General features: G+C 44.6%; 1 protein-coding gene across 1 annotated transcript in view; it reads left to right on the forward strand.

The window, feature by feature from the left end:
• Positions 1-9462: 9462 nt before the first annotated feature.
• The window catches only part of slc6a3 (solute carrier family 6 member 3), a 145996-nt gene continuing 128918 nt past the window's right edge, over positions 9463-26540 (forward strand). Inside the window, exons 1-5 of the mRNA XM_072509504.1 lie at positions 9463-9791; positions 10095-10171; positions 10618-11008; positions 11573-11704; positions 20965-21196. Of these exons, the coding sequence (XP_072365605.1) occupies positions 10714-11008; positions 11573-11704; positions 20965-21196 (659 nt within the window). The 5' untranslated portion in view covers positions 9463-9791; positions 10095-10171; positions 10618-10713. The remainder of the gene's footprint in view (positions 9792-10094; positions 10172-10617; positions 11009-11572; positions 11705-20964; positions 21197-26540) is intronic.

Raw genomic sequence — 26540 nt, forward strand, 5'->3', positions numbered from 1 at the left:
GGAAAGAGCACCCTACCTCCACCCCATCCCCATAATCCAGTAACCTCACCTAACCATTTTGGACACTAAGGGCAATTTAGCATTGCCAATCCACCTAACTTGCACATCTTTGGACTGTGGGAGGAAACCAGCACCCGGAGGAAACTCATGCAGACATGGGGAGAACGTGCAGACTCCACACAGACAGTGACTCAAGCTGGGAATCGAACCCGGGACCCTAAAGCTGTGAAGCAACTGTGGTAACCACTATGCTACCATGCCGCCCATACTCAAAGCAAATGAATTTGCAAGGCATTGGGGATTCAGCAGGATAGTGGCACTCACTGGGTCATTTTGCATGGAACCGGCATGACTCTAACAATGTCTTAACACTGTCAATTAATCGTTCCACACAACCCCCAGCAGAGAGAAATGGTTATATAGTTTTTGAAACGTAGGCAGGCTTTCATAATGGCCCCCAGCTATCAAAACAAACCATTAAAATGCAAACAATGGTGCCGCAAGAACCTGCAAAAACAGATGGTTAGTTTTTTTCTAATCTGCATAAGGTAGCCTGTCAATTTATGCAGTCCAGGAGCAGGTGTCTGCTATTTTCTCTCAAATGAAAGCTACAGAACAATTATGTTTTCAAATTTAAGGGGTTGTGGACCTTTAAATTACCTTAAATTATGACAGTACAGTTCCCAAGCAGTCTTCCCTTTACTTTTGGATGCATGATAGCACTTTACCAATGGAAAAAGTACTCTAATGCATCTCAACACATATACAATACTGATAATGTAATAGTCAACTTGCTTTTGCAGGAGAGACCCCTATCAACAATTACTGCAGTAAAAACACAGCTAACCATTGAAACTAAAAGAACATTTTTTGGTATATAAAAGATTGTATATGACAGAGGTCCAGGAACAGGTGGCCTTTTGTTGTTCCCAAATTGTGACTTCTGCTCCCTCAGTTCTTTTCTAAGCAGCCATGAACCAGATATACTTATGACTCCACAAAAATAGTGGCAATTGGAGTTGAACTGCCCAGCTCCCCAATGGAGCTGGAAAAGGCAGGGTGCTGCATGTGGGTGAGTGGGCTTCCCACACCTTTATCCCACACCCGCAGAAATGACCAGAAACGGGAATGAAGGGAGGAATCTTGGAATCGCATCCCATCTGCCATTTTAAAGTGCTTCCAAGTCTACCTGATGCAGTGAGATTCATGGCTCTTATCACCAGAAGATTTACCCAGACCCTGGATTACTAGTGCAATTAGACTTGAGGTTACTAGTCAAATTTTATAATCATTCTGCTGCAGCATCCAAAATTCAGAGATTAGAGAAACATGTAGAAAGAGCAAATTTTCTTTAATTTTCCTGCAGATTGGAAAAAGCAGAGTAGTTCAAGTCAAAGAAGTAATACATTTCTTGAATTCATGTAATTTCTGGAGTAATATAGTCAAGAACCATCAATAGGGCCAGTTAAGATAGATTTAGTAGTAGGTAAGCAACCACACCTAGTTAATAATCTAATATAATATGATCACATTAGATTTAAAGGAGACATGGAACAGTTACCTAAGGTTCTAGATTTTGATAGGATTAATTTTAATGGGATGAGGCAGAGTATGAACAGCAAATTGATCAAAAATGTACTTCAGTAAAACTACAGATGGACAGTGAACCGTATTTGAAAAAGATTTTAATTTGATATAGGATGAGTTTATATTGCTTACAGTATAAGCTGTACGTAGCAAAGAAAACTACATGGTCAATAAAATAACTGAGAGATGGCATGAAGCTAAAGAGAAAAGTACAATGTGCAAAAAGTCATGTAAATCTCGGGGACTGGGTGAGGGGTGAAGAAAAGCAAGACAAGGAAGCTAGTAAAAGCTGGAAAAAGGTACATGCAAAGAAACTTTGAAGGATATCAAGGTTAATGCAAAACGTTTTTGCAATTATATTAGAAAATAAAGGGTAGTCAAGGGTAATATTTAAAACAAATGTGTGTAACATTGCAATTAAAGATGACAAAATCGCAGACTCATTAAAGAATGACTGTGCCAGCTGTCACTGTACAGGTAAAGGATAATATCCCCAACACCCTAAGGAAACAGATAATGAATCAAGGGCTGGAACACACAAGTGTGTATAAGCAAAATAACCGTATTAGAAAAAGGAATGGTACTACAGACTGGCAAATCCTGAGGACCTGAGGGTTTCAAAGGAAGTAAGTGAGGATATTAGAGATGCTTTAACCATAATCCTTTCAAAGTATGTTGATTCACGAATTGCCCCTTTAGATTGAAAAATTGCAGATACAACTCCATTAATCAAGAAAGGCAAGGGAGGTAAACCAAGAATTTATAGTCCTCTTAGTCTAACGTTTGTCGTTGGGAAGTTACTTAAATTTACGAACAGACTGACTTTGCACGTAGGAAAACCTGAGCCGATTCTAGAAATCCGAAATAGATATATAATGGTTACAGAAAGAGAAAATGCTGGAAAACCTCAGCGGATCTGACAGCATCTATGGGGAGAGATCAGAGCTAACGTTTGAGTCCATACGACTCTCCGTCAGGTAGGTCATACCTAATGAACAAATTGAACTTTTTGAAGAACTAACTGAAGCGCTAAACAACAGATTGTCTCTGGACATAGTTTATATGGACTTCCAAAAGCCATTCAATGGGGTTCCATGTGAGAGAATGTTAGCTATAATGGAATGGAAATTAAGGCAACTTATTGATTGGTTGGACTGTCAAAGGAAGGCACTACTTGAATTAGAAGTACGTGGCCAGTAATTTCCTACAAGAATCTTCACTGGAGCATCAACTATTTATTATGTTTATTCGTGACTCGGTTCATATAGTAAAGAGAGCAATATATTCAAGTATGCCAATGACACATAGATTGGTGCTATGGTAAAAACAGTAGGACAGAGATCAGCAATAATCTCCCTGAATGAGGATCTGAATGTTCCATGGAAATAGGTCTTGTAAGTTTGATTCTGTAAGATAGGTATATTTTTGCACATGTAGTCATGATATTCAAAACCTTGCAGTAAACAGTCATTTTAATTCACTGTTAATCAGAATTAATGTATAAATAGTAAACAGATGTTACATTATGTTAGTCATGTTTTCTGAAACAAATATGCATAAACATCAAAGGTTCATCCATAACAGTTTTTCTATTCATGTGTTGAATCAATTCTGAATTAAGTAGTGGATGTATTATGACGATAAAGCAATACTCGATGGCATCCTTGATATTATTTAGAACCGTTCAGTGGTTCAGAGGATTTTTCCTTACAAAATAAAACCATTTATTTACAATCAAACCTTGCTTATGGCGTTTAGTGGGGGAAACGTATCTATTTAAATAATTACTGTTATCTTCATGGCTAATGACTGCAATTTAAGTAAACAAATAGGATCAGAAGACAGATGTTTAATTTGGTGAGAATGGTAAATTTAAAACTGATATCAAGAAGGGTAAAGTGGTTTCCATCATAAGTGCTTCCAAAGCAGAGCTTGGCAAAACATAAAGGATGTCAGGAATTCAGGCACATACAATTTTCCATTCCCAAAAACTGAACAATGCTTGAAATAGTCTGCCAAGATAGGTGTAATAGCAACAAAAAAAAAATTAGTGCTAAAAAATAAACAGTTGCAGTCCTGGAGAGATGAGCTTCAGTAACTGAAAAATCCTTTTACTCTCCTTGATATTTTTAGAATCTTAACAAAAGATAGGCTTGCCGAGCACTTTTCATTAACATATGAGGCCCCATAGTGATTGACCTCAACTTAAATCCCTTCTTAATAATAATAATCTTTATTAATGTTACAAGTAGGCTTACAGGAAGTGTAGACCCAGGAAGTGTAGACGATTGTAGTTTAGTCAGGCAGCATGGTCAGCACGGGCTTGGAGGGTCGAAGGGCCTGTTCCTGTGCTGTACATTTCTTTGTTCCTTGTTCTTTGTACATGAAGTTACTGTGAAAAGCCCCTATTCGCCACACTCTGGCGCCTGTTCGGGTACACTGAGGGAGAATTCAGAATGTCCATTTCACCTAACAAGCACTTCTTTCGGGATTTGTGGGAGGAAACTGGAGCACCCAGAGGAAACCTTCCGGGGAGAACGTGTAGATTCTTTACACACAGTGACCGAAGCTGGGAATTGAACCCCGGTCCCTGGTGCTGTGAAGCAACAGCGCTAACACTGTGCTACCCTGGCGCCCAACCTCCTCTGGTCCAGTGGAAATGATAGTGATTTCCTTCTCTCCTCATAACTATATTTCCCCATTTCTAGCATCTTCCTGATGGATCTGTGCATACCTTTCTTTAAGCATTTTATAATCTTAAATTGAGACCACTACCAGATCACCTATAATCTTATTGAATGGCAGAGCAGGCTTGAAGGGCTGAGTGGACTACTGCTCCTAAATTCCATGGTCCTATGTATAACCACTGAAATCCTACACAAGTGTAGTCCCTACATTGGTGGCTGAGAATTTGACACCGCAAAGTCCCACAAACAGCAACATTAATAATAATAATCTTTTATTGTCACAAGTATGAAGTTACTGTGAAAAACCCCTAGTAGCCAAGTTCCGGTGCCTGTTCGGGTAAGCTGGTACAGGAATTGAACCCGCGCTGCTGGCCTTGTTCTGGATTGCAAACTAGTTGTCTAGCCCACTGAGCTAAACCGGCCCATTATGGCCAAATACTCCATTTTAATAATGTTGATGAGGGATAAGTATTGATTGGGATGCCAGAGAAACCCATCCTGCTCTCCTTCATAATGTGCAACCCTTTCTCTTAACTGCCATGCGATCCTCATACTGAAGGTTACATCATCGATTGTACAGCACTCCCTCAGTATTGCACTGAATTGGTAACCTGGATTATGTGCCCAAGCTTCAGGAATGGCAATGAGACATCATCTGACCTAAAGGTGAGAGCACTTGATGTTCTTACTCATGGCAAAATTAGTCCGTTTTTATGATTCAGAACTCTTGTCCTATTTTGAACCAATTATTGTACTAATGGCTGAAACATCATTATATAATCATAGCCAATCTTTATATTTCCAGATATTATCTGGAAACAGATTTCTAATGTGTGCAAGCACATCAGGATAGTTCCTCTTGATGTCCTGGCCACCATTCATCGCTCAATCAGTGCTATTAATTCTGACCACTTCACCCAGGAGGAATCTTAAGTAATTTATATTAAGATGTTGCTATTAAATTAAATCTGTCCTCCGAATACACATTCTACAAATGCAAATTAGAATCTGTTAGGTCACTTAACTTGGGTGGTGCTTCTCCCACACGACCGTTGGAGACAAATAGGTTTGATAACGAAATTTGGAGAGGAAACTGGGCATAATCTGTTGGAATAACCTCATTCAGCTGGTTGTGTCAGGAATCCAGGTGCCTACAGCGCTGAGGATCCGGGTTTGATCCTGGCCCTGGGTCACTGTCTGTGTGAAGTTTGCACATTCTCCCCATGTCTGTGTGGGTCTCACCCCCACAACCCAAAAAGATGTGCAGGGTCGGTGAACTGGCACGCTAATTTGCCCCTTAATTGAAAAAAACTAATTGGGTACTCTAAATTTTTTTTTTTTAAAGGAATCCTGGAGCCGTGGAGAATCCATGGAGGTGTGATCCAGGTCATTATGCTGGGATTTCATTCACTGTGGAACTCTGCTACTCTGGGCCGCTCAACGGCTTGAGAGTCAGTGGGGTGGGACCTGCAGGATGGACTAGCAACATTGTGCGGTCACATCTGCAGCACGCTCTATCATCCTTACCCACCCTGCCACTCCCCCACAATGTCCTTCGAAATATCAAGCTGGGCAGTGGCTAATTTTCACCCCATGCTTCCGCCAGACTAACCTTGAGTGCTATGGCCTTGCACACCCATCACAATATATTTTGAGCACATCATCTTTAAATGATGAAATCTGGACTCAATTGGAAGTGGATAGATATGAGCCATGACACTGGATTTCCGGTTTTCAATCCTTTGGCTGGCAAATACAACTTTACCAGGTCTGAAATTCCTCATGTTAACCAAGGCCGAGCCAAAATTTGGGTACTTGTCCCATATTCCCACTATTGTGAAAGGGATTAAAGTTCACTATCAATAGTATTCTATTTATTCATTTATTTGCGGATGACACAAAGGTTGGTGGAATTGCGGATAGCGATGAGGACTGTCAGAAGGTACAGCAGGATTTAGATCATTTGGAGACTTGGGCAGCGAGATGGCAGATGGAGTTTAATCCGGACAACTATGAGGTAATGCATTTTGGAAGGTCTAACACAGGTAGGGAATATACAGTGAATGGTAGAACCCTCAAGAGTATTGACAGTCCGAGAGATCTTGGTGTACAGGTCCACAAGTCACTGAAAGGAGCAACACAGTTGGAGAAGGTAGTCAAGAAGGCATGCAGCATGCTTGCCTTCATTGGCCGGGGCATTGAGTATAAACATTGGCAAGTCATGTTGCAGCTGTATAGAACCTTTGTTAGGCCACACTTGGAGTATAGTGTTCAATTCTGGTTGCCACACTACCAGAAGGATGTGGAGGCTTCAGAGAGGGTGCAGAAGAGATTTACCATTGTGTTGCCTGGTATGGAGGGCATTAGCTGTGAGGAGAGATTGAAGAAACTTGGTTTGATCTCACTGGAACAAAGGAGGTTGAGGGGCAACCTGATAGAGGTCTACAAAATTATGAGGGGCATAGACAGAGTGGATAGTCAGAGACATTGTCCCAGAGTAGAGGGGTTAATTACTAGGGTGTATAGGTTTAAGGTGCGAGCGGCAAGGTTTAGAGGAGATGTTCAAGGCAGGTTTTTTACACAGAGGGTAGTGGGTGCCTGGAACTCGCTGCCAGAGGAGGTGGTGGAAGCAGGGACGATAGCGACATTTAAGAGGCATCTTGACAAACACATGAATAGGATGGGAATAGAGGGATATGGACCCCGGAAGTGTAGAAGATTTTAATTTAGACAGGCAACATGGTTGGTGCAGGGTTGGAGGGCCGAAGGGCCTGTTCCTGTGCTGTACTTTTCTTTGTTCTTTGAAATGTAAAATAAATAAAATGAAAGATTGTTTCTTCCATCAACAGGGATGACATAAACAATGTGTCCTACATAAGCACAATGAATTACTTTGATATAAATAAGATGGAAGTCTGAAGCAGACTAAAAAGGTGTAAAACAAATTAACAGCAAGAGTAGATGGTATTTACTTCAGAGTACTAAGAGGTTAGGGAAAAAGTATCAAGACCCACTCTTGGAGAATTATTCAGGATAAATTCAGGACTCATTCTCTGTATGGGGCAATATCGTGTAGGCGGCAGTCAATGTTCAGGTCAATGTTGTTTGTACTATTCAGAAAATGTATTTTAATAATAATAATAATGGCTTATTGTTACAAGTGGGCTTCAATGAAGTTACTGTGAAAAGCCCCAGTCGCCACATTCCGGCGCCTGTTCAGGGAGGCTGGTACGGGAAATGAACCTGCGCTGCTGACATTGTTCTGCATTACAAGCCAGCTGTTTAGCCCACTATGCTAAACCAGCCCCAATGTATAACGATGACCAGGTTTGCAGCCAATATTCATCTATTTGGGCCTCAGGTGAATGTGAGATAAACCACAAGACAAATACAGACAAGAGCTGAACGGCCCAACTGTGCAGCCCAGGTATTGCAGCACCAAGAATCACACCAGCGAGTGTTTCTTCCTTTCCAATGACCTACGAGTTCTATTTCATGAAATACTTTTCAATTCCTTTGAAGTTGCAAGATAACTAAGTATATATACGATTTGTGACTACTGATTGTTCCCAAGTATGTTGCATAGCTCTCTTATTGTATTGTGGCGTACGTGAAATAAAGTACTGTTCATATTTAAAACTAAAGTGTTGGCCAGTCAATGTGTTTTTTCAAGTAAACTCCGCTTGTTTTCTACAGAGCCAAGCCTTGACTTAAGGCATCAGAGGGGCTATTTTGGCAATATTTTGCTTCTTTTCCGTTTTGGGATTGTTACAGCCTCTCCTGACTATCCCATGTCTCAATTCATACTTCTGTCAATAACTATTGCACAACCAGCCACAGTCTAACTCCTGTAATATCAATTATGATTTCAGTCTAATGGTCGCAAAATATGATAACGAAATTGTCGACTCTCAACTGGGTTCATACCCTGTCGGTTATCGAGAGCATTTTGTGCCAAATAAATGTGATTGTCAGGAGCATTGGTACAAATGTGACAGCAAATAGGATTCTGGGGCAGTAATGGGCTTAAAATAAATTCTAAAATAATTAATAAATTAGAATTGTAAAATATCCTTGCTGCTATCTGTAATTTAAAATGGAAAATGACTATAAATCTGTATTGGCCGTTTACTGTGAACTAGCTGGACTCTGTGGTCGTTTTCCTGTCCTCAACAATTTCAAGGTTTTATAACTCCTTTCGGTCTTGGAGTTAACATCCGTTTAATAGAGGGCAGGGCTGCACTTGGGCAATTTAAGAAGTATTTCGATGAGCACTTGAAGCGCCAAAGTAAACAAGGCTATGTACCAAGTGCTGGAAAATGGGGTTAGGATAGATAGGTGTCAGGAGCGGACAGGATGGGCCGAAGGCTCTCCTTCTGTGCTGTAAAATTCTGACTTTAAAATGCACATACTCATTAATGTGAACGAATATTAACTACACGATCATTTACCCCCGGGGGATATTTGAAATATGTTTCCTCTCTCCTCGTTCGTGTTTACTGAGCTGTCAAATACAACAAGGAATTCCGCTTGCAAAATGAGCTCGTGGAGGTTTGAAATAATAAAGCTGATCATTTATTGATAGATAACTCTCCGTTTGCGTTTACTGTCCGGTGTATTTAAGGACATGCAAACGTGAAAGGTGAGGAGGCTCCGTGCTCCAGTTGATTTATCCATGGTATAATCTTCCTGAAACTTGGTCCAAATTAGATTATAAGCATGTTGTTAAATAGAGATATGAGATTAATAAAATTGAAGTTACACGTAACGTTTGCATTCAGTCTGAAGTACAACTCATTTCATTATCTTCAGGCATATTTATATTTATTTATATATATATTTATACGAGGCAAAATGTGGTGAGATTGAATTGTTCTGAGATTTTTTTCTTGACAGATGCTGTCTGACTTAAGACGTGTTTCCAGCATTATTGTCTTTGTTTCAGACTGCCGCTGTCTGCAATTATTTTAATCCTGAGGTGCAAAGAACCGTACAACAATAAACAGAGTCACGCTAATTATTACCTCAGGTATCATATTCCACCTAGCAATCAATATAGGAAAACAAAAAGATGGGAAAAGACAGAGCCTTGATTTGATTCCCATGTGACAGTCCTGACAAATGATCATGAAGGCTCTATATTCCCATGAAAGGCGGGAGTTCAGCTGTGTTCAACGCTGCCCTGACAGGAAGAATGAGCGGCGCTAGATGTCTTGCCATTTGTTCCGTGTCTCCGTCCCTTCCCGGTATGATCAGCAAACCATCGAGATCGAGCTCTCATTCTCCCACCGAGTAACCTGCCTCTCCCCAAGTCCATGTTAAAGAGGAGGATTTGGAAGCTGATCACCCTCCAGTGAGGCGCTCGCTGCTATCTCCTGCCCCCGAATCTAACTGGCAACCCACCTCCCAGATTTCGTTTCCACCTCCCTCTGCTAACGGGTTCGCTTGTCGACCTACTGAGACCCGAGTCAAAGCTGATATTGCTCTCACTACGATCAGTTCCGGATGATTAAACAGGTAAAGCGGGTGGTCGTGAGGGGTTTGTATTTTTTTTTAGTTATTCTATTTTTTTCTTTTATTTTGGTTGATTTTGAAAATGAATATGGGATGGGTGGGCTAACAAAAATGTGTTGTATCAGAGAGGGGCAAACCATTCTGTTTTGATCGTGCAAAAAAAAAGGCAGGCTATATAAACTGGAATTAAGATAATGTGGACATGATCATTGTACTTCCTCATAAAATGTCTTTTTGGAAACGTTTATTTCGTGTGACAAGAAATATTTTGTTCTGGGATTAAATGGTGAGCTTGTTCTATTTCAGCAGCTAGACAATACTGGATCCCCGGGGAAGTGTCAAAAACACAACGAAGCCCGCGCTTGCTGGGAAGAACTTTTTAGGTATAATTGTTACAATATTAATGCTACAATCTTGCTCCAAAACCGGGTGGAAGCTACAATTTATATCGGATAAAACCGCGACTTTATGCATGTGCTGCATATTTTCAAACATGGTTAGCGTATATTTTCAAAATATTGCCAATATTTAACGTTGTTATAGTTCAACAAAGGCAATCATTGGGTTAACTTGAAAAATAAAAATGCAGTCTGATCGAAATCATTCGAATGGAGAATGGACCGCGGGTGCTACTTTCCTAAGTATATAACTGGGGAAATATCTCACATGTATCCAATTGCTATCGAATGTCTCATGAGAACCTGATCAATAAAATTAACGGTCATCATTTCAAGTGTTCACCCTTTTCGTTGTTTGTGGGTGTGTTGGGTATTTCTGGAATGGGTAAAGTGAATGTATGAATAGGTTCCGTTCTTCTCCGGATCTTTAGCTCGGATCGTTCACTGACATTTTCTGCTGTCACTGAAACCAATTGAGGACTCGAGCCTTGAGGCGGCAAAAAGGCACAAGCGCGCAGAGCTCCCACATGATCAAAGCCAAACGCCCCAGCCTGATGTCTTCAGTCGTGGCTCCAGTCCACGAGCTTAACAGGATGGAGACCAAGAAGGTGGAGCTGATCCTGGTCAAGGAGCAGAATGGAGTCCAGTTCACCAATACGACTCTGATCAGCTCCCCGCAGCCTGCTGGGGAAGGAGAGGGGGAGACGGTGGACAGGGAGATCTGGGCCAAGAAGATCGATTTCCTTCTCTCGGTGATTGGTTTTGCCGTGGACTTGGCCAATGTCTGGAGATTCCCTTACCTTTGTTATCGCAACGGCGGAGGTAGGAAATCTGCAACTCTGCTTTCCCCATCTCTCTCAAACGTTTCTTGCTTCTTATTCTCTCCTGATCCTCCCACACTAACCTGTGTTAACAACATATCGTCTCTGTGTGTTTTGACTGCACGCCGTGTGGATTACAATGATAATGATAATGGTTAAGGTTTTTTTTAATTCCAGAGGTTAAATCAAAACTAAAGAGTGTAATCTAACAGTCTCCCCTCCTTCCCGATCATATTCCGCCTGCCCCGTGCCTGAGTTCAGTTCGAGTGTGCATTCATTTAATTTATTGAATTAGTCATTGCACATGTTGCTAAATGTTTCATTGAGATATCAACAAATGGTAAAGTCTTTGTAACATAGATTGGTGAAATGAGAAAGTGAAAATGTGCTATTATTCTGCTTGCAGTCCCTTTATCACTTGGCACAGAACTCCTGTCTCTCCATGTACCTTACTGGTGATTACTGTTTGCAATGCACTTATTGCTCTGTGACTGGGGACAGTTGTACATCCTCGCTGAGGACGCGCAACAGTAAGCTTGCTAAAAGGTTCTGTGTTTTCCTGCAGGGGCATTTCTCGTTCCTTATCTGTTCTTCATGTTCATTGCTGGAATGCCACTGTTTTATATGGAATTGGCACTGGGACAATTCAACAGGGAGGGGGCTGCAGGAGTTTGGAAGATCTGCCCCATATTTAAAGGTAATCAGCGTGTTTTGCATTCACCAATTGGACCTCTTAAAGACGAGGCAAATATCAGCTCGGATTTACACTCTCAATCACGTTTTATTGATCTGAACGACAAAGAGTGCATGTGCGAATGTCCAGTAAGGTCGCATGAGGCGTGTTTTTAATAGCTTCGAGGACAAGCCTGTCCACGTTTAAAGAATGGGCCAAGTTTCTGGAGTACTGAAATGAGAGTTTAGCATGAATCTGTACATTCAGAAGAGGAGCGGAAAAATGAGAACAATTAAAATTGTCACGTTCCATTTTTGCTCGAGCGGGAGCTGACCCAAACCGTGGAAGAAGGTGTTTACAGTATTACCATTACCAATGCATTCAGGCTATTGTATCTTTTGAAAACTCCTGGTCTGCACGGTTAACTCTATGTTAATGCCAATACCAGCAGTTCATAATCGCACGATTTTCAATGTTGGTTAATCTCTACGTCTTAATAAATGTTCCGGTTTGAACTGTTACACGGTCCCTCACAACGTTTTAACCTCAATGTTTCTCGGTGATTATAGCTCCCAAGTGGTAGTGTTTCAGAACAGTTTAATCCTGTGTACTGGTTTTGGCGGGGGGGGGGGGGGGGGGGGGAGTTAGACAGTGGAGAGGCAAACGTTCACTGAAGGAACTAGGCTTCAGAGCACATCCCATATGTTTTTCTCAGGACTTAGTTAACACCCAGTGCCAACCTTCCCCGTGTTTCAGCTAAGACGGTCAATATATCAATCGTTTCATGGTGTAGGTGTGTCCACGCTTCAATCCAGGAAGGCCTGCAACGGGAATCTCTTAAAAACATCCAGATATATCACTTGGGGGATATGTGAGGAAGGTGGGAATATGAACATAATGAATGGGGAGCAGTCTCGAAGGGCCAAATGGCCTGCTCCTGTCTTCTATGTTGCTCTGTTTCCAATAATGTTGCTGCACAAAATTTTCCTTAAAATATTAGCCGAGAAAAGGTTCATTTAATAGTTATCATTATCTCTCTTTGCTCAATAGATTGGCTCTCTAAAAACACTTACAAAGCTTTTGGTTCAAGATTTTTGTATGGATCTGTTGTGATAAATACCAGGTACAAATATCTGACCATTACATTTATTAGAGAGCATTGAAAGCAAAGCCAAAATAGCTCCTTGTAGTTCTGGTTCTGATCCAATGAGCTCTAATTTTATTTAAATCAGTTATTTTGGAGACTATTACATTTGTAAATATTTTTTCTTCATATGTCTATAGCATCATGGATTTCGACTGAAGGATCAACATTCCTTGTAGGAATCCCATACATTGTGTCTTTAGATTTAAATGCTATATTGAAGGATTATTGGATCATCATAATTTAACATTATTTAATAAAACAAATGCTTTACCACAGCCAACATTCAAACTTCCTTCTCCAGCTATTGACTTGGTAAATAAAATAAACAGAAAAACAAGATGATAAATTTAAAAAATAATAAAAATAACTCCAGTATAGACCTGAGGCAAAAGGAAAGGTTTTTTGAGGCATTGTGGAGTTTGAGTCTTATTTTTGTGTTGATAGAGATGATACACGGAATGTACTATATAAAACCCGCAACACAAGTCAATTTACACATGCATGCTCCATCAGAACATCTCTGAAGCAACATCAACTTAAGCAAGACAAGTTTATTGATATGTGATAGCACAAAAAACAGTGGCTAATGATATTCCTGGCAATCAATAATTAATAATGTTGCATTTGTTAATTCTCTGGTATGTGTCATCATTCATAGAGGATCAGCGATGATCATGTTGAATGGCGGGGTAGGATTGATGGCCCGAATGGTCTACTCTTGCTCTTATTTTCTATGCTTCTATGAAGTGGTGCTAGCAACCATTACCTACACTCATTGGTTGCTGCTGGCATTGTACAGGCCTCAAACATCACCTTAAAATTAACAGGATAGGTATAACACATCACCTGTCTGCAGCATGTAGGAGATGTGGACCCCATTGTGGTCCATAGAGACCACATATATAGCAAGTATTGGTTGCTCAAGGAACTTTGGCTCAGAGTTAATAAGCTGGAATCCGAGCTTCAGACATTGCGACACATCAGGGAGGGGGAGAGTCACCTGGATGCTGTGTTTCAGGAGGCAGTCATGCCACTTATAATAATAATAACAATAATATTATTATAAGGGGCGTGACTGCCTTATATTAACTACCTTGAATTTGGTCCGTTGACAGGGACAGGAGGGTATGACTACAAGTGAGGCAGATAGAGGGATCCAGTAGGTAGCAGCCTCAGTCCCTATCATAGATCATAGAATTTACAGTGCAGAAGGAGGCCATTCAGCCCATCAAGTCTGCACCGGCCCTTACAAAGAGCACTCCACTCAAGCCCACGTATCTACCCTATCCCCGTAACCCCCACTTAACCTTTTGGATACTTAAGGGTAATTTAGCATGGCCAATCCACCTAACCCGCACATCTTTGGACTATGGGAGGAAAATGGAGCACCCGGAGGAAACCCACGCAGACTCGGGGAGAAGGTGCACACTCCGCCGAGATCCAAACCGGGAATTGAACCTGGGACCCTGGAGCTGTGAAGCAACTGTGCTAACCACTATGCTCCCTTGCTGTCCTTGTCCAACAGTTTCGAGATTCTTGCTCTTTGTGTGGATGAGAGTGGGGACTGTAGGAAGGATGAGCAAACTGACCGTAGCACCGGTATGGGGAGCATTCAAGTTGGGGGACTGGGGACGGGAAATGTAATTGTAGCCGGGAATAGTATGGTTAGGACACTAGACACTGTGTTCTCTGTCGACAGGATTAAAGGTCCCAAAGGCACTCTTGCCTGCCCAATGCCAGGGTTTGGAATATCTACTCCAGGCTGGAGAGGAACTTGCAGTGGGAGGGAGATGATCCCGTTGTCGTGGTCCGTGTCAGTACCAACAATATAGGTAGTATGAGGAAACAGATTCTGCATAAAGAGTTTCAGGAGCTAGGCACTAAATTAAACAACAGGGCCGGGATTCTCCATCAGCCTACGCCGGATTCGCGAAACGCCATTGGGCGGAGAATCGGTTTTGATGCCAAAATCATGGCCGGTGCTGTGTTCACGGCAAAATCGTAATCCTCCGGTGCGTCAATGTGTTCCATTCCGCATGTACGACAAACGCTCTTGGCATAATGTTAGCGGGCCTGACCCTGTATTCTCCAGGGCCTCCACATTTCTCCGCCTCCACTCATACGAATTCCCAAAGGCGAGGTTCACTTGTACTTTCAAAAATCGTGGCTGATGAGGGGAAGAGAGGGGGTGTGGAAAGTGTCCAACATCGCCATAATGTGCTGACACAGTTGTGCCTCTGGCCAGGGGGCTTCTGCAAGGGTCGGGGGAATAGTTGGAGGTTGCCAGGAGATGGGCCATGGGGTTGGGGTGGACGGGTATGGAACATCTTTGCCGCAGCCTGCCAGGCAACCACATGGCTGCGCCTGCTGCTGACTGCCCACTGTGAACGTAATGCCACGGGTCATATGGTGCCCCTCCTAGGTACCCTCTGGACCCAGCCGATCCAACAATGGGATGGGCATGCTCCAGCGCAACCAGTGCCATCTTGTTGGCTGGGATGAGTGGGTGCGGGGAGTGGAGTGCTAATATGCAGCTGCAGTTTCTCAGCCTCTTGAGTGTCAATCCCGACGCCAGCGAATCCAACACCGTTTTCCATTGGAATCGATTGTGTTCCACGTGGCGCCAGTTCTAGCTCCTCAACGGTCATTGAATCCAGCGCCAGTTTTGCTGTCGTAGAACTTCATGAATCCTGCCCTGGCATCAACACTTAGGGCTGGATTCTCTGATCGGTACCGCCGAAATTGCATTCGGCAATCGGTCGCAGAATGCGTTTTGACGCTGGAATCAGGGGCAGCACTGTTTTTCCGATGCTACGCCCTCTCAAAAACGGCATACTCGAGGAGTACGCCACACGCTGTCGGCCCGGCCTCAGATCATCACCCGAGGCCCTCCCCCAATGCTCCTCCCCCGATGGGCCGAGTCCCCGAAGGTGTGGGGCGTGTGTCCTCACACGTTTCGGGGACCTCACACGGCGGCTGCGGACTGTGTACAGCGGCACCACAATCGGGATGGGGGGGAGCCGTTCCGCTGGCAGAGGGGCTTCAGCAGGGGCTGTGGGGGATGGCGAGGGGAGTTACAGGGGGAAGTATTTGGCAGGCTGGGTCCGTGCGTGGCCAGCTCCATGTTGTATGCCGCGGCTGCTGTGCGCATGCGCGACCATGGACCTGGCCATTCTGTGCCATATCCACAGTTAAAGCCAGGGGCTTTATGTGGCACGGCTACGAGCCCCCAACGGGTGGAGGATCTGTGCTGGAGTGGGGCCAACCTTTTGGTCGTAAGACCAGATATAGCCGCAGAATCTGAGAATCCAGCCTTTAGTCTCAGGAACAGGTATGATGTGGTAGGCATCACAGAGACGTGGTTGCAGGGGGTTCAGGACTGGCATTTAAACATCCAGGGATTCACAACCTATCGAAAAGACAGGGAGGTGGGCAGAGGGGGCGGGGTTGCCTTGTTAATTAGGAATGAAATTAAATCAATAGCACTAAATGACATAGGGTCAGATGATGTGGAGTCTGTGTGGGTAGAGTTGAGGAACCACAAAGGCAAAAAAACCATAATGGGAGTTATGTACAGGCCTCCTAACAGTGGTCAGGACCAGGGGCACAAAATGCACCACAAAATAGAAAGTGCATGTCAGAAAGGCAAGGTCACAGTGATCATGGGGGACTTCAATATGCAGGTGGACTGGGTAAATAATGCTGCCAGTGGACCCAAGGACAGGGAATTCATTGAATGTTTACAGGAGGGCTTTTTGGAACAGCTTGTGATGGAGCCCACGAGGGAACAGGCCATTCTGGACTTAGTGTTATGTAATGAGCCAGACTTGATTAAAGATTTTAAAGTAAGGGAGCATTTAGGAGGCAGTGATAATAATATGGTAGAATTCAATCTGCAATTTGAAAGAAAGAAGGTAGGATCAGATGTAAAGGTGTTACAGTTAAATAAAGGTAACTACAGGGGCATGAGGGAGGAACTGACAAAAATCGACTGGGAGCAGAGCCTAGTGGGAAAGACAGTAGAACAGCAATGGCAGGAGTTTCTGGGAGTAATTGAGGACACAGTACAGAGGTTCATCCCAAAGAAAAGAAAGGTTATCAGAGGGGGGATTAGGCAGCCATGGCTGACAAAGGAAGTTAGGGAATGCATCAAAGCAAAAGAGAAAGCCTATAATGTGGCAAAGAGTAGTGGGAAGTCAGAAGATTGGGAAGGCTACAAAAACAAACAGAGGATAACAAAGAGAGAAATAAGGAAAGAGAGGATCAAATATGAAGGTAGGCTAGCCAGTAACATTAGGAATGATAGTAAAAGTTTCTTTAACTACATTAAAAACAAACAGGAGGCAAAAGTAGACATTGGGCCGCTCCAAAATGACGCTGGTAATCTAGTGATGGGAGACAAGGAAATAGCTGAGGAACTAAATAAGTACTTTGCGTCAGTCTTCACAGTAGAAGACATGAGTAATATCCCAACAATTCAGGAGAGTCAGGGGGCAGAGTTGAATATGGTAGCCATCACAAAGGAGAAAGTGCTAGAGAAACTAAGAGATCTAAAAATTGATAAATCTCCGAGCCCAGATGGGCTACATCCTAGAGTTCTAAAGGAGATAGCTGAAGAAATAGTGGAAGTGTTAGTTATGATCTTTCAAAAGTCACTGGAGTCAGGGAAAGTCCCAGAGGATTGGAAAATCGCTGTTGTAACCCCCCTGTTCAAGAAGGGAACAAGGAAAAAGATGGAAAATTATAGGCCAATTAGCCTAACCTCGGTTGTTGGCAAGATTTTAGAATCCATTGTTAAGGATGAGATTTCTAAATTCTTGGAAGTGCAGGGTCGGATTAGGACAAGTCAGCATGGATTTAGTAAGGGGAGGTCGTGCCTGACAAACCTGTTAGAGTTCTTTGAAGAGATAACAAATAGGTTAGACCACAGAGAGCCAATGGATGTTATCTATCTTGACTTCCAAAAGGCTTTTGATAACGTGCATCACGGGAGACTGCTGAGTAAAATAAGGGCCCATGGTATTCGAGGCAAGGTACTAACATGGATTGACGATTGGCTGTCAGGCAGAAGGCAGAGAGTTGGGATAAAAGGTTCTTTTTCGGAATGGCAACCGGTGGCGAGTGGTGTCCCGCAGGGTTCAGTGTTGGAGCCACAGCTGTTCTCTTTATATATTAACGATCTAGATGACGGGACTGGGGGCATTCTGGCTAAGTGTGCCAATGATACAAAGATAGGTGGAGGGGCAGGTAGTATGGAGGAGGTGGGGAGGCTGCAGAAAGATTTAGACAGTTTAGGAGAGTGGTCCAAGAAATGGCTGATGAAATTCAACGTGGGCAAGTGCGAGGTCTTGCACTTTGGAAAAAAGAATAGAGGCATGGACTATTTTCTAAACGGTGACAAAATTCATAATGCTGAAGTGCAAAGGGACTTGGGAGTCCTAGTCCAGGATTCTCTAAAGGTAAACTTGCAGGTTGAGTCCGTAATTAAGAAAGCAAATGCAATGTTGTCATTCATCTCAAGAGGCTTGGAATATAAAAGCAGGGATGTACTTCTGAAGCTTTATAAAGCATTAGTTAGGCCCCATTTAGAATACTGTGAGCAATTTTGGGCCCCACACCTCAGGAAGGACATACTGGCACTGGAGCGGGTCCAGCGGAGATTCACACGGATGATCCCAGGAATGGTAGGCCTAACATACGATGAACGTCTGAGGATCCTGGGATTATATTCATTGGAGTTTAGGAGGTTGAGGGGAGATCTAATAGAAACTTACAAGATAATGAATGGCTTAGATAGGGTGGACGTAGGGAAGTTGTTTCCATTAGCAGGGGAGACTAGGACCTGGGGGCACAGCCTTAGAATAAAAGGGAGTCACTTTAGAACAGAGATGAGGAGAAATTTCTTCAGCCAGAGAGTGGTGGGTCTGTGGAATTCATTGCCACAGAGGACGGTGGAGGCCGGGATGTTGAATGTCTTTAAGACAGAAGTTGATAAATTCTTGATTTTTCGAGGAATTAAGGGCTATGGAGAGAGAATGGGTAAATGGAGTTGAAATCAGCCATGATTGAATGGTGGAGTGGACTCGATGGGCTGAATGGCCTTACTTCCGCTCCTATGTCTTATGGTCTTATGGATTAGAGAATTCTGCTGCAGATCCCTGGATTATCACTTGAGCCATGTACAAATTGGCATAGGGTACAGAAAATTAGAGAAATTAATACGTGGCTTAAAGACTGGTGAGGGAGAAGTGGGTTTCAGTTTGTGGGGCACTGGCATCAGCACTGGGGAAAGTGGGGGCTGTACCATTGGGATGGTTGACATATGAACTGTGCTGGGACTAGTGCTCTTGCAGGGAAGTAGAGGGGGCTTTAACTAAATAGAGGGAGGGCCAGTTCTACAGAGGGGATATGCAGGCTTCCAAAATAAAGTGATGCGACAGCATTACAAGGCAGCTATTCAGGTAATGATACCCAGAGTGTGACCGGAAGGGACAGAGTGTACATTAAAAAAACAGCAAACAGGGTTAAAAAGGGAAAAAACGGTAACAAAAGAAAAAAATAATGACACTATACTTACTTGCACGTAGCATTAGGCACAAAATAAATGAATTAATGGTACAAATAAATGGATATGATCTTATAATCATTACACAGATGTGGTTACAGGAGATTGAAAACTGGGAACTAAATATTCAGGACAATGTGACTTTTCGTAAGGGCCGGCAGGGAGGAAAGGGTGGTGGGTAACAGTAACTAGATGTTAAATGGAGAATAAATCAGGAGATAATAACGGCATGGGAACAAGGCAGTACTTTAATCATGGGTGACTTTATCTTCATGTAGATTGGGAAAATCAAATTGGCAAAGGTAGCCATGAGAAAGAATTTATAGAGTGTATTTGGGATAGTGCTGCATTTGAATAATGGTGATTATAAAGGAATGAGGGCAGAGTTGACTGGAGTGAGCTGGGGCAGGAGTTTAACAAGAAGACAGATGATCAGCAATGACAAACATTTCTGAAAATAATTCATGGTTCACAATAAAGATATACCCCAATAAGGAAGAAGGATTCTAGGAAGAGGATAAATCAACCATGGTTAACTAAGGAAGTAAAGGATAGGATTGAACTGAAAGAAAAAATATATGATGTGGCAAAGATTAGTGGTAAGGCAGAGGATTGGGAAAGTTTTAAAACCAACAAAAGATGACAAAAATGTAATAAAGAGTGAAAAGATAAACTATGAGAGTAAACTAGCAAGTAATATAAAAAGGGACAGTTAAAGCTTCTAAATATATAAAAAGGAAGAGAGGCCAAACTGAACATAGGCACATTAGAGAATGAGATTGGGGAAATAATAATGGGGAACTAGGAAATGACAGATGATTTAAACCAATGCTTTGTGTCAGTCTTCATGGTGAAATACATTACTGAAACTCCAAAAATACAATGACAATCACTGGGGAAAAAGTACTAGGGAACCTAATAGGACTAAAGGCTGATAAGTCTCCTGGACCTGATGGTTTGCATCCCAGGATATTAAAGGAAGTAGCTACAGAGATAGTGGATGCGCTGGTGGTAATCTTCCGGGAATCCTTAAATTTTGGAAATGTCCCAGTGGATTCAAAAACTGACAATGTAACATCTTTATTCAAAATGGAGGGAGACAATAAACAAGCAACTATAGGCCAGTTAGCTTAACTTCTGGCATTGGGAAAATGATCAAGTCCATTATAAAGGATGTAATCGCAGGGCATTTAGAGTCAGCATGGCTTCACGAAAGGGAAATCATGCCTGACAAATCTATTAGAATACTTTGAGGTAGTAATAAACAGGATAGATAAAGGCGAACCAGTAGATATAATATACTTGGATTTCCAAAAATGTTTGAAAAGGTACCACACAAAAGGCATCTTAATAAGATAAGAGCCCATGGTATTACTTTTGAAATCCCCGGTTAGATTGCACACTTATCACTACCTACTATTCTCATGTTATCAATGTTTGGAGTAATTTTTTACAATGAATGGTATTGTCATGATTTTATTTTTATCAGAAATATTCTTGATTCTACTTTTAAAATGACAATGAAGAGCTACACCAGACATTAATTCTCTGATTTCTTCATAATTGTTTTAGGTGTTGGCTTCACAGTTATCCTGATTGCACTCTATGTTGGTTTCTACTACAATGTAATCATCGCCTGGGCTCTCTATTATCTGTTCTCATCCTTTACCATGGAGCTACCCTGGATCCACTGCAACAACAGTTGGAACAGCCCCAATTGCTCTGACTTCACAAGTTTTACCCAGCAAAACATCTCCACAAAATATTATGAGTACAAAAACAATCCCGCAGCTGAATACTATGAGTAAGTAGGAGTGTTTTCTTACAGCTACTCCTGGTGTTAGATGCTGTCTTTCATAGTATAATCCTTATCTAAAGGCATTTTATCCTTTGATCTTGTAACACTGGTTGTGATTTGTTAATTCTTCTGGTATGTGTCATTATTCATGCAGTGTGCCAGCAGTCACCTTCTACACTCATTGGTTGCCACTTTGGAATTTCATTTCATGGGCGTCATTCTCCGACCCCCCGCCGGGTTGGAGAATCGCCGGGGGCTGCCGTGAATCCCGCCCCCGCCAGTTGCCGAAGTCTCTGGTACCGGGCTCCGGGGTCCTGGGGGGGCGCGGGGTGATCTGGTCCCGGGGGGTGCCCCCACGGTGGCCTGGCCCGCGATCGGGGCCCACCAATCCGCGGGTGGGCCTGTGCCGTGGGGGCACTCTTTCCCTTCCGCCTTCGCCACGGTCTCCACCATGGTGGAGGCGGAAGAGATTCCCTACACTGCGCATGCGTGGGAAACTGTCAGCGGCCGCTGACACTCCCGCACATGCGCCGCCCGGGGATGTCATTTGCGCGCCAGCTGGCGGGGCAACAAAGGCCGTTTCTGCCAGCTGGCAGGGCGGAAATTCCTCCGGCGTAGGCCTAGCCCCTCAATGTTGCGGCTCGGCCCCCAAAGATACGGAGCATTCCGCACCTTTGGGGCGGCGCGATGCCCGTCTGATTGGCGCCGTTTCGGGAGAATTTCGCCCCAGAGCAGGTTTGACAGGGAATGCAATTCCCAGATTGGAGGTAGTTGAAAACGTCAAATAGGACACTCATTTTCTTCCTCTCACTTTGTCTTTTCCTTTTCATCTTTTCTTTTCTCTCTTCTCTTTCGAGACTTAATATTTTATGGTCATTGCTCGTCTGTGGTATACACACAGTAATTTTACTCATTTTCTTTCTCTTCCTCTCTCTCTCTCTCTATCTCTCTCTTTCTTGCTTTCTCTCTTTAACAATATTTTCATGATCATGCTAGGTCTGCACTTCAGTTTCTTGTTCCTTCTAAACTTTTACAACATCATTCCATTTAACCTTCTTCTTCCTGTAACTAAATTTCAAAATCAAGGCTCATTATATGATTTCTAACTTTACCTCACAGATTTGGCAAATATTCAATCAAAATAAATTCTGCGCTAGGCTCCCCCATCATTATGGATGGTGAAATCTGTGGAGCCTCCTGACTGAATGTGGCAGGACTGCAGAACTTAGATTTGACCCATTCATTGTTAGATCGCTTAGCTCTGTCTGTCACTTGCTGCTTATGATGTTTGGCACACAAGAAGCCCTGTGTTGTAGCTTCACCAGGTTGACATCTCATTTTGTAATATGCCTGCTGCTGCCCAATTTTGAGCTGCTCGGTCTATCGTGCTACATAGGATAGATTTCGAACAGACCTAGCAGCTCAAAACTGGGCATCCAATGTAGCACGATAGTCGTGCCACACAACATGATGGAGGGTGGCCTCAATGTGAAGACGGGACTTTGTCTCCTCAAGGACTGTGTGGTGGTCACTCCTACTGATACTGTCATGGACAATTGCATTTGTGGCAAGCAGGTTGGTGAGGATGAGGCCAAGTATGTTTTCCCCACTGTTGGCTCCCTCACTGCCTGCTGTAGATCCAGTCTAGCAGCTATGTCCTTTAGGACCCAGCCAGCCTGACATAGTCATACTCACCAAACCACAGGTTGCAGGCATTGTCCCTGACACAATCTTGTGTTGCCCTATTATATATTTTCTTTTCGTGTACTTAATGATCTATTTGAGCTGCTCACAGAAAAATACTTTTCACTGTACCTTGGTACACATGACAATAAACAAATAAACAAACAAACAATCATCACCATGCCTGGGTATGCCGTGTCCCACCAGCAGGACAGACCAGCAGAGGTGACGGTACAGTGCTATTCAGTCAGGAGGAGTTTCCCTGGGAGTTCTCAACTCAATCCAAAAAGTCTCATGGCATCAGGTCAAATATGAAAGGAAATCTCCTACTGATTATCACTTGCCACTCTCCCTTAGCTGATTAGTTAATACTCCTCAATGTTGAACACCGTTCGGAGGAGGCACTAAGGGTGACAAGTGCACAGAGTGTATTCTGGGTTGGGAAATTCAATGCCCATCATCAAGACTGACACAGTAGTACCACTATTCACTGAGCCGACTGGGTTCTAAAGGACAGAACTTCTAGACTGGGACTGCGGCAGGAGATGAGGGACCCAACAAAACGAAAAAACTGAGTAAAAGTTGTCCTCACAAATTTACCTGTCACACATGCATCTGTTCATGACAATATAGAATCATAGAAAAGTTACAGCACAGAAGGGGGCCATTCAGCCCATCTTGACCACACCAGCCCGAGGACGCCCAGGTGCCCTTTCTAATCCCGCTTTCCTGCACCCGGCTCATAGCCCTGTATCATAGGATCCCTACAGTGCAGAAAGAGGCCATTAGGCACATCGTGTCTGCACCAACCCTCTGAAAGAACACCCTACCTAGGCCCAATCCCCCAACCTTTCGCCATAATTCCACCTAGGGGCAATTTAACATAGCCAATTCACCTAACCTGTACATCTTTGGACTGTGGGAGGAAACCGGAGCGCCCAGCGGAAAGCCACGCAGACACGGGAAACTCTACACAGACAGTCACCCGAGGTCGGAATCGAACCCGGGTTCCTGGCACTGTGAAGCATGAGTGCCAACTGTAGTAATCACCACTGTTGTATATATTAGGAGATGTGTGGTAAGGCCCTGTACTACAGGTACGGGGGTAGCCCCTGCCTGCTGGCTCCACCCAGTAGGCGGAGTATAAATATGTGTGCTCCCCATACATCAGCCATTTCGCCAGCTGCTGTAGGAGGCCACACATCTTAGTGTCATAAAGACTCAGTTGTATTCAACTCTCGTCTTTGTGCAATTGATCGTGCATCAATTTATTACACTAAAGTTTTCAGAAGATGGACCTCCGCATCAAGCCGGATCGCCTGCAGCTGGATCCGCAATCACGCAACGCCAAAAAGGACTTTGAACATTGGCTAGCTTGTTTCGAAGCTTACATCAGGCCTGCACCAGACCCAATTGCGGAAGCTCAGAAGATCCAGATCCTCTACTCGCAGCTGAGCTCCAACTTTTTCCGCTTATCCAGGACGCGCCGACCTATGATGAAGCCATGGCGCTACTGAAAGAGAACTACACCCAGCGGACAAACAATCTCTTTGCCAGACACGTACTCTCTACTCGTAGTCAGCTCCCTGGTGAGTCCGTAGAAGATTTCTGGCGTGCTTTAATTCCCCTGGTCAGAGACTGTGACTGTCAGGCCGTCACACCCACGGAATATTCAAACCTCCTCATGCGGGACACTTTCGTCACAGGGTTAGGGTCAGACCACATCCGCCAGCGACTTTTAGAGGGGGCCACACTCGACCTCGCGGAAACCAAAAAGCTGGCGATATCGATGACAATCGCCTCGCGCAATATCCAGGCCTGCACCCCCGGCCGCGCGGCCCACTCCTCCTACGCATCGTGGACTCCGCAGACGGCCGCCCCACCGGGGACCCCACTCAGCCAATCCTACGCCTGTGCCACGCGCCAGCCAGCCAACCCCGGGGGCTCCAGATGTTACTTCTGTGGGCAGCAGAAACACCCCCGCTAACGCTGCCCGGCCCGCAGCGTCCTTTGCAAGGCCTGCGGCAAGAAGCGGCACTTTGACGCGGTGTGCCAGGCCCGCTCAGTCGGCGCAATCGCCCCGACCCCCCCCCACGTACAGACAGTGGGCGCCGCCACCTTCCCCTCCTCGGACCACGCGCGGCCCATGGGCGCCGCCGTCTTTTTCAACCCCCGCCACGCGCGACCCGTGGGCGCCGCCATCTTGTCCATCTCAGGATCCCCAGGCGCCGCCATCTTGTCTCCCCAAGGCACATGGGCACCACCATCATACCAGGACCCGTGACCCCCGGGCACCCCATCGTCCAACACCAGCGACAATCAGCCGCGACTCGCCTCGGTCACGATTGACCAGTCTCGCCCGCACAATCTAGCCACTGCCTCGACAAGCGTGAAGATCGATGGGCACGATATCTCCTGCCTGCTGGACTCCGGGAGCACCGAAAGCTTCATCCATCCCAATGCGGCAAGGTGCTGCTCCCTTGCGGTACACCCCGCCAATCAGAGAATCTCCCTGGCCTCCGGGTCCCACTCCGTGGCGATCCAGGGGTACTACATCGCCACTCTCACTGTCCAGGACGTGGAGTTCAGCAGCTTCCGCCTCTACGCCCTCCCCAACCTCTGTGCCGCCCTGCTACTCGGCCTGGACTTCCAGTGTAACCTCCAGAGCCTAACATTGAAATTCGGCGGGCCCCTACCACCCCTTACTGTGCGCGGCCTCGCGACCCTAAAGATCGACCCACCTTCCCTATTCACAAACCTAACCACGGATTGCAAACCCGTCGCCACCAGGAGCAGACGGTACAGCACCCAGGACAGGACCTTCATCAGGTCTGAGGTGCAACGGCTGCTTCAGGAAGGTATCATCGAGGCCAGCAACAGCCCCTGGAGAGCCCAAGTGGTAGTGGTGAAAACTGGGGAGAAACACCGAATGGTCGTGTACTACAGCCAGACCATCAATAGGTACACGCAGCTCGACGCGTACCCGCTCCCACGCATATCTGATATGGTCAATCAGATTGCACAGTACCGGGTCTTCTCAACTGTAAACGTAAAGTCCGCCTACCACCAGCTCCTCATCCGTAAGGCGGACTGCCCATACACTGCCTTCGAGGCAGATGGCCGCCTCTACCATTTTCTTAGGGTTCCCTTCAGCGTCACCAACGGGGTCTCGGTCTTCCAAAGGGAGATGGACCGAATGGTCGACCGGTGCGGGTTGCGGGCCACCTTCCCGTACCTAGACAATGTCACCATCTGCGGCCACGATCAGCAGGATCATGATGCCAACCTTGCCAAATTTCTCCACACCGCCACTCTCCTAAACCTCACCTATAACAAGGAGAAGGGTGTGTTCAGCACGAACCGCTTAGCCATCCTCGGCTATGTGGTCCAGAACGGAGTTCTGGGGTCCGATCCCGACCGCATGCATCCCCTCATGGATTTCCCCCTTCCCCACTGCCCCAAGGCCCTCAAACGTTGCCTGGGGTTATTTTCTTACTACGCCCACTGGATCCCAAACTATGCGGACAAGGCCCGCCCACTCATCCAGTCAACTCTTTTCCCCCTGACAGCCGAGGCTCAACAGGCCTTCAACCGTATTAGGGCCAACATCGTCAAGGCCGCGATGCACGCAGTCGACGAGACATTACCCTTTCAAGTGTAGAGCGAC

The sequence above is a fragment of the Scyliorhinus torazame genome, chromosome 6, assembly GCF_047496885.1.
Source record: "Scyliorhinus torazame isolate Kashiwa2021f chromosome 6, sScyTor2.1, whole genome shotgun sequence".
Classification (NCBI taxonomy): domain Eukaryota; kingdom Metazoa; phylum Chordata; class Chondrichthyes; order Carcharhiniformes; family Scyliorhinidae; genus Scyliorhinus; species Scyliorhinus torazame.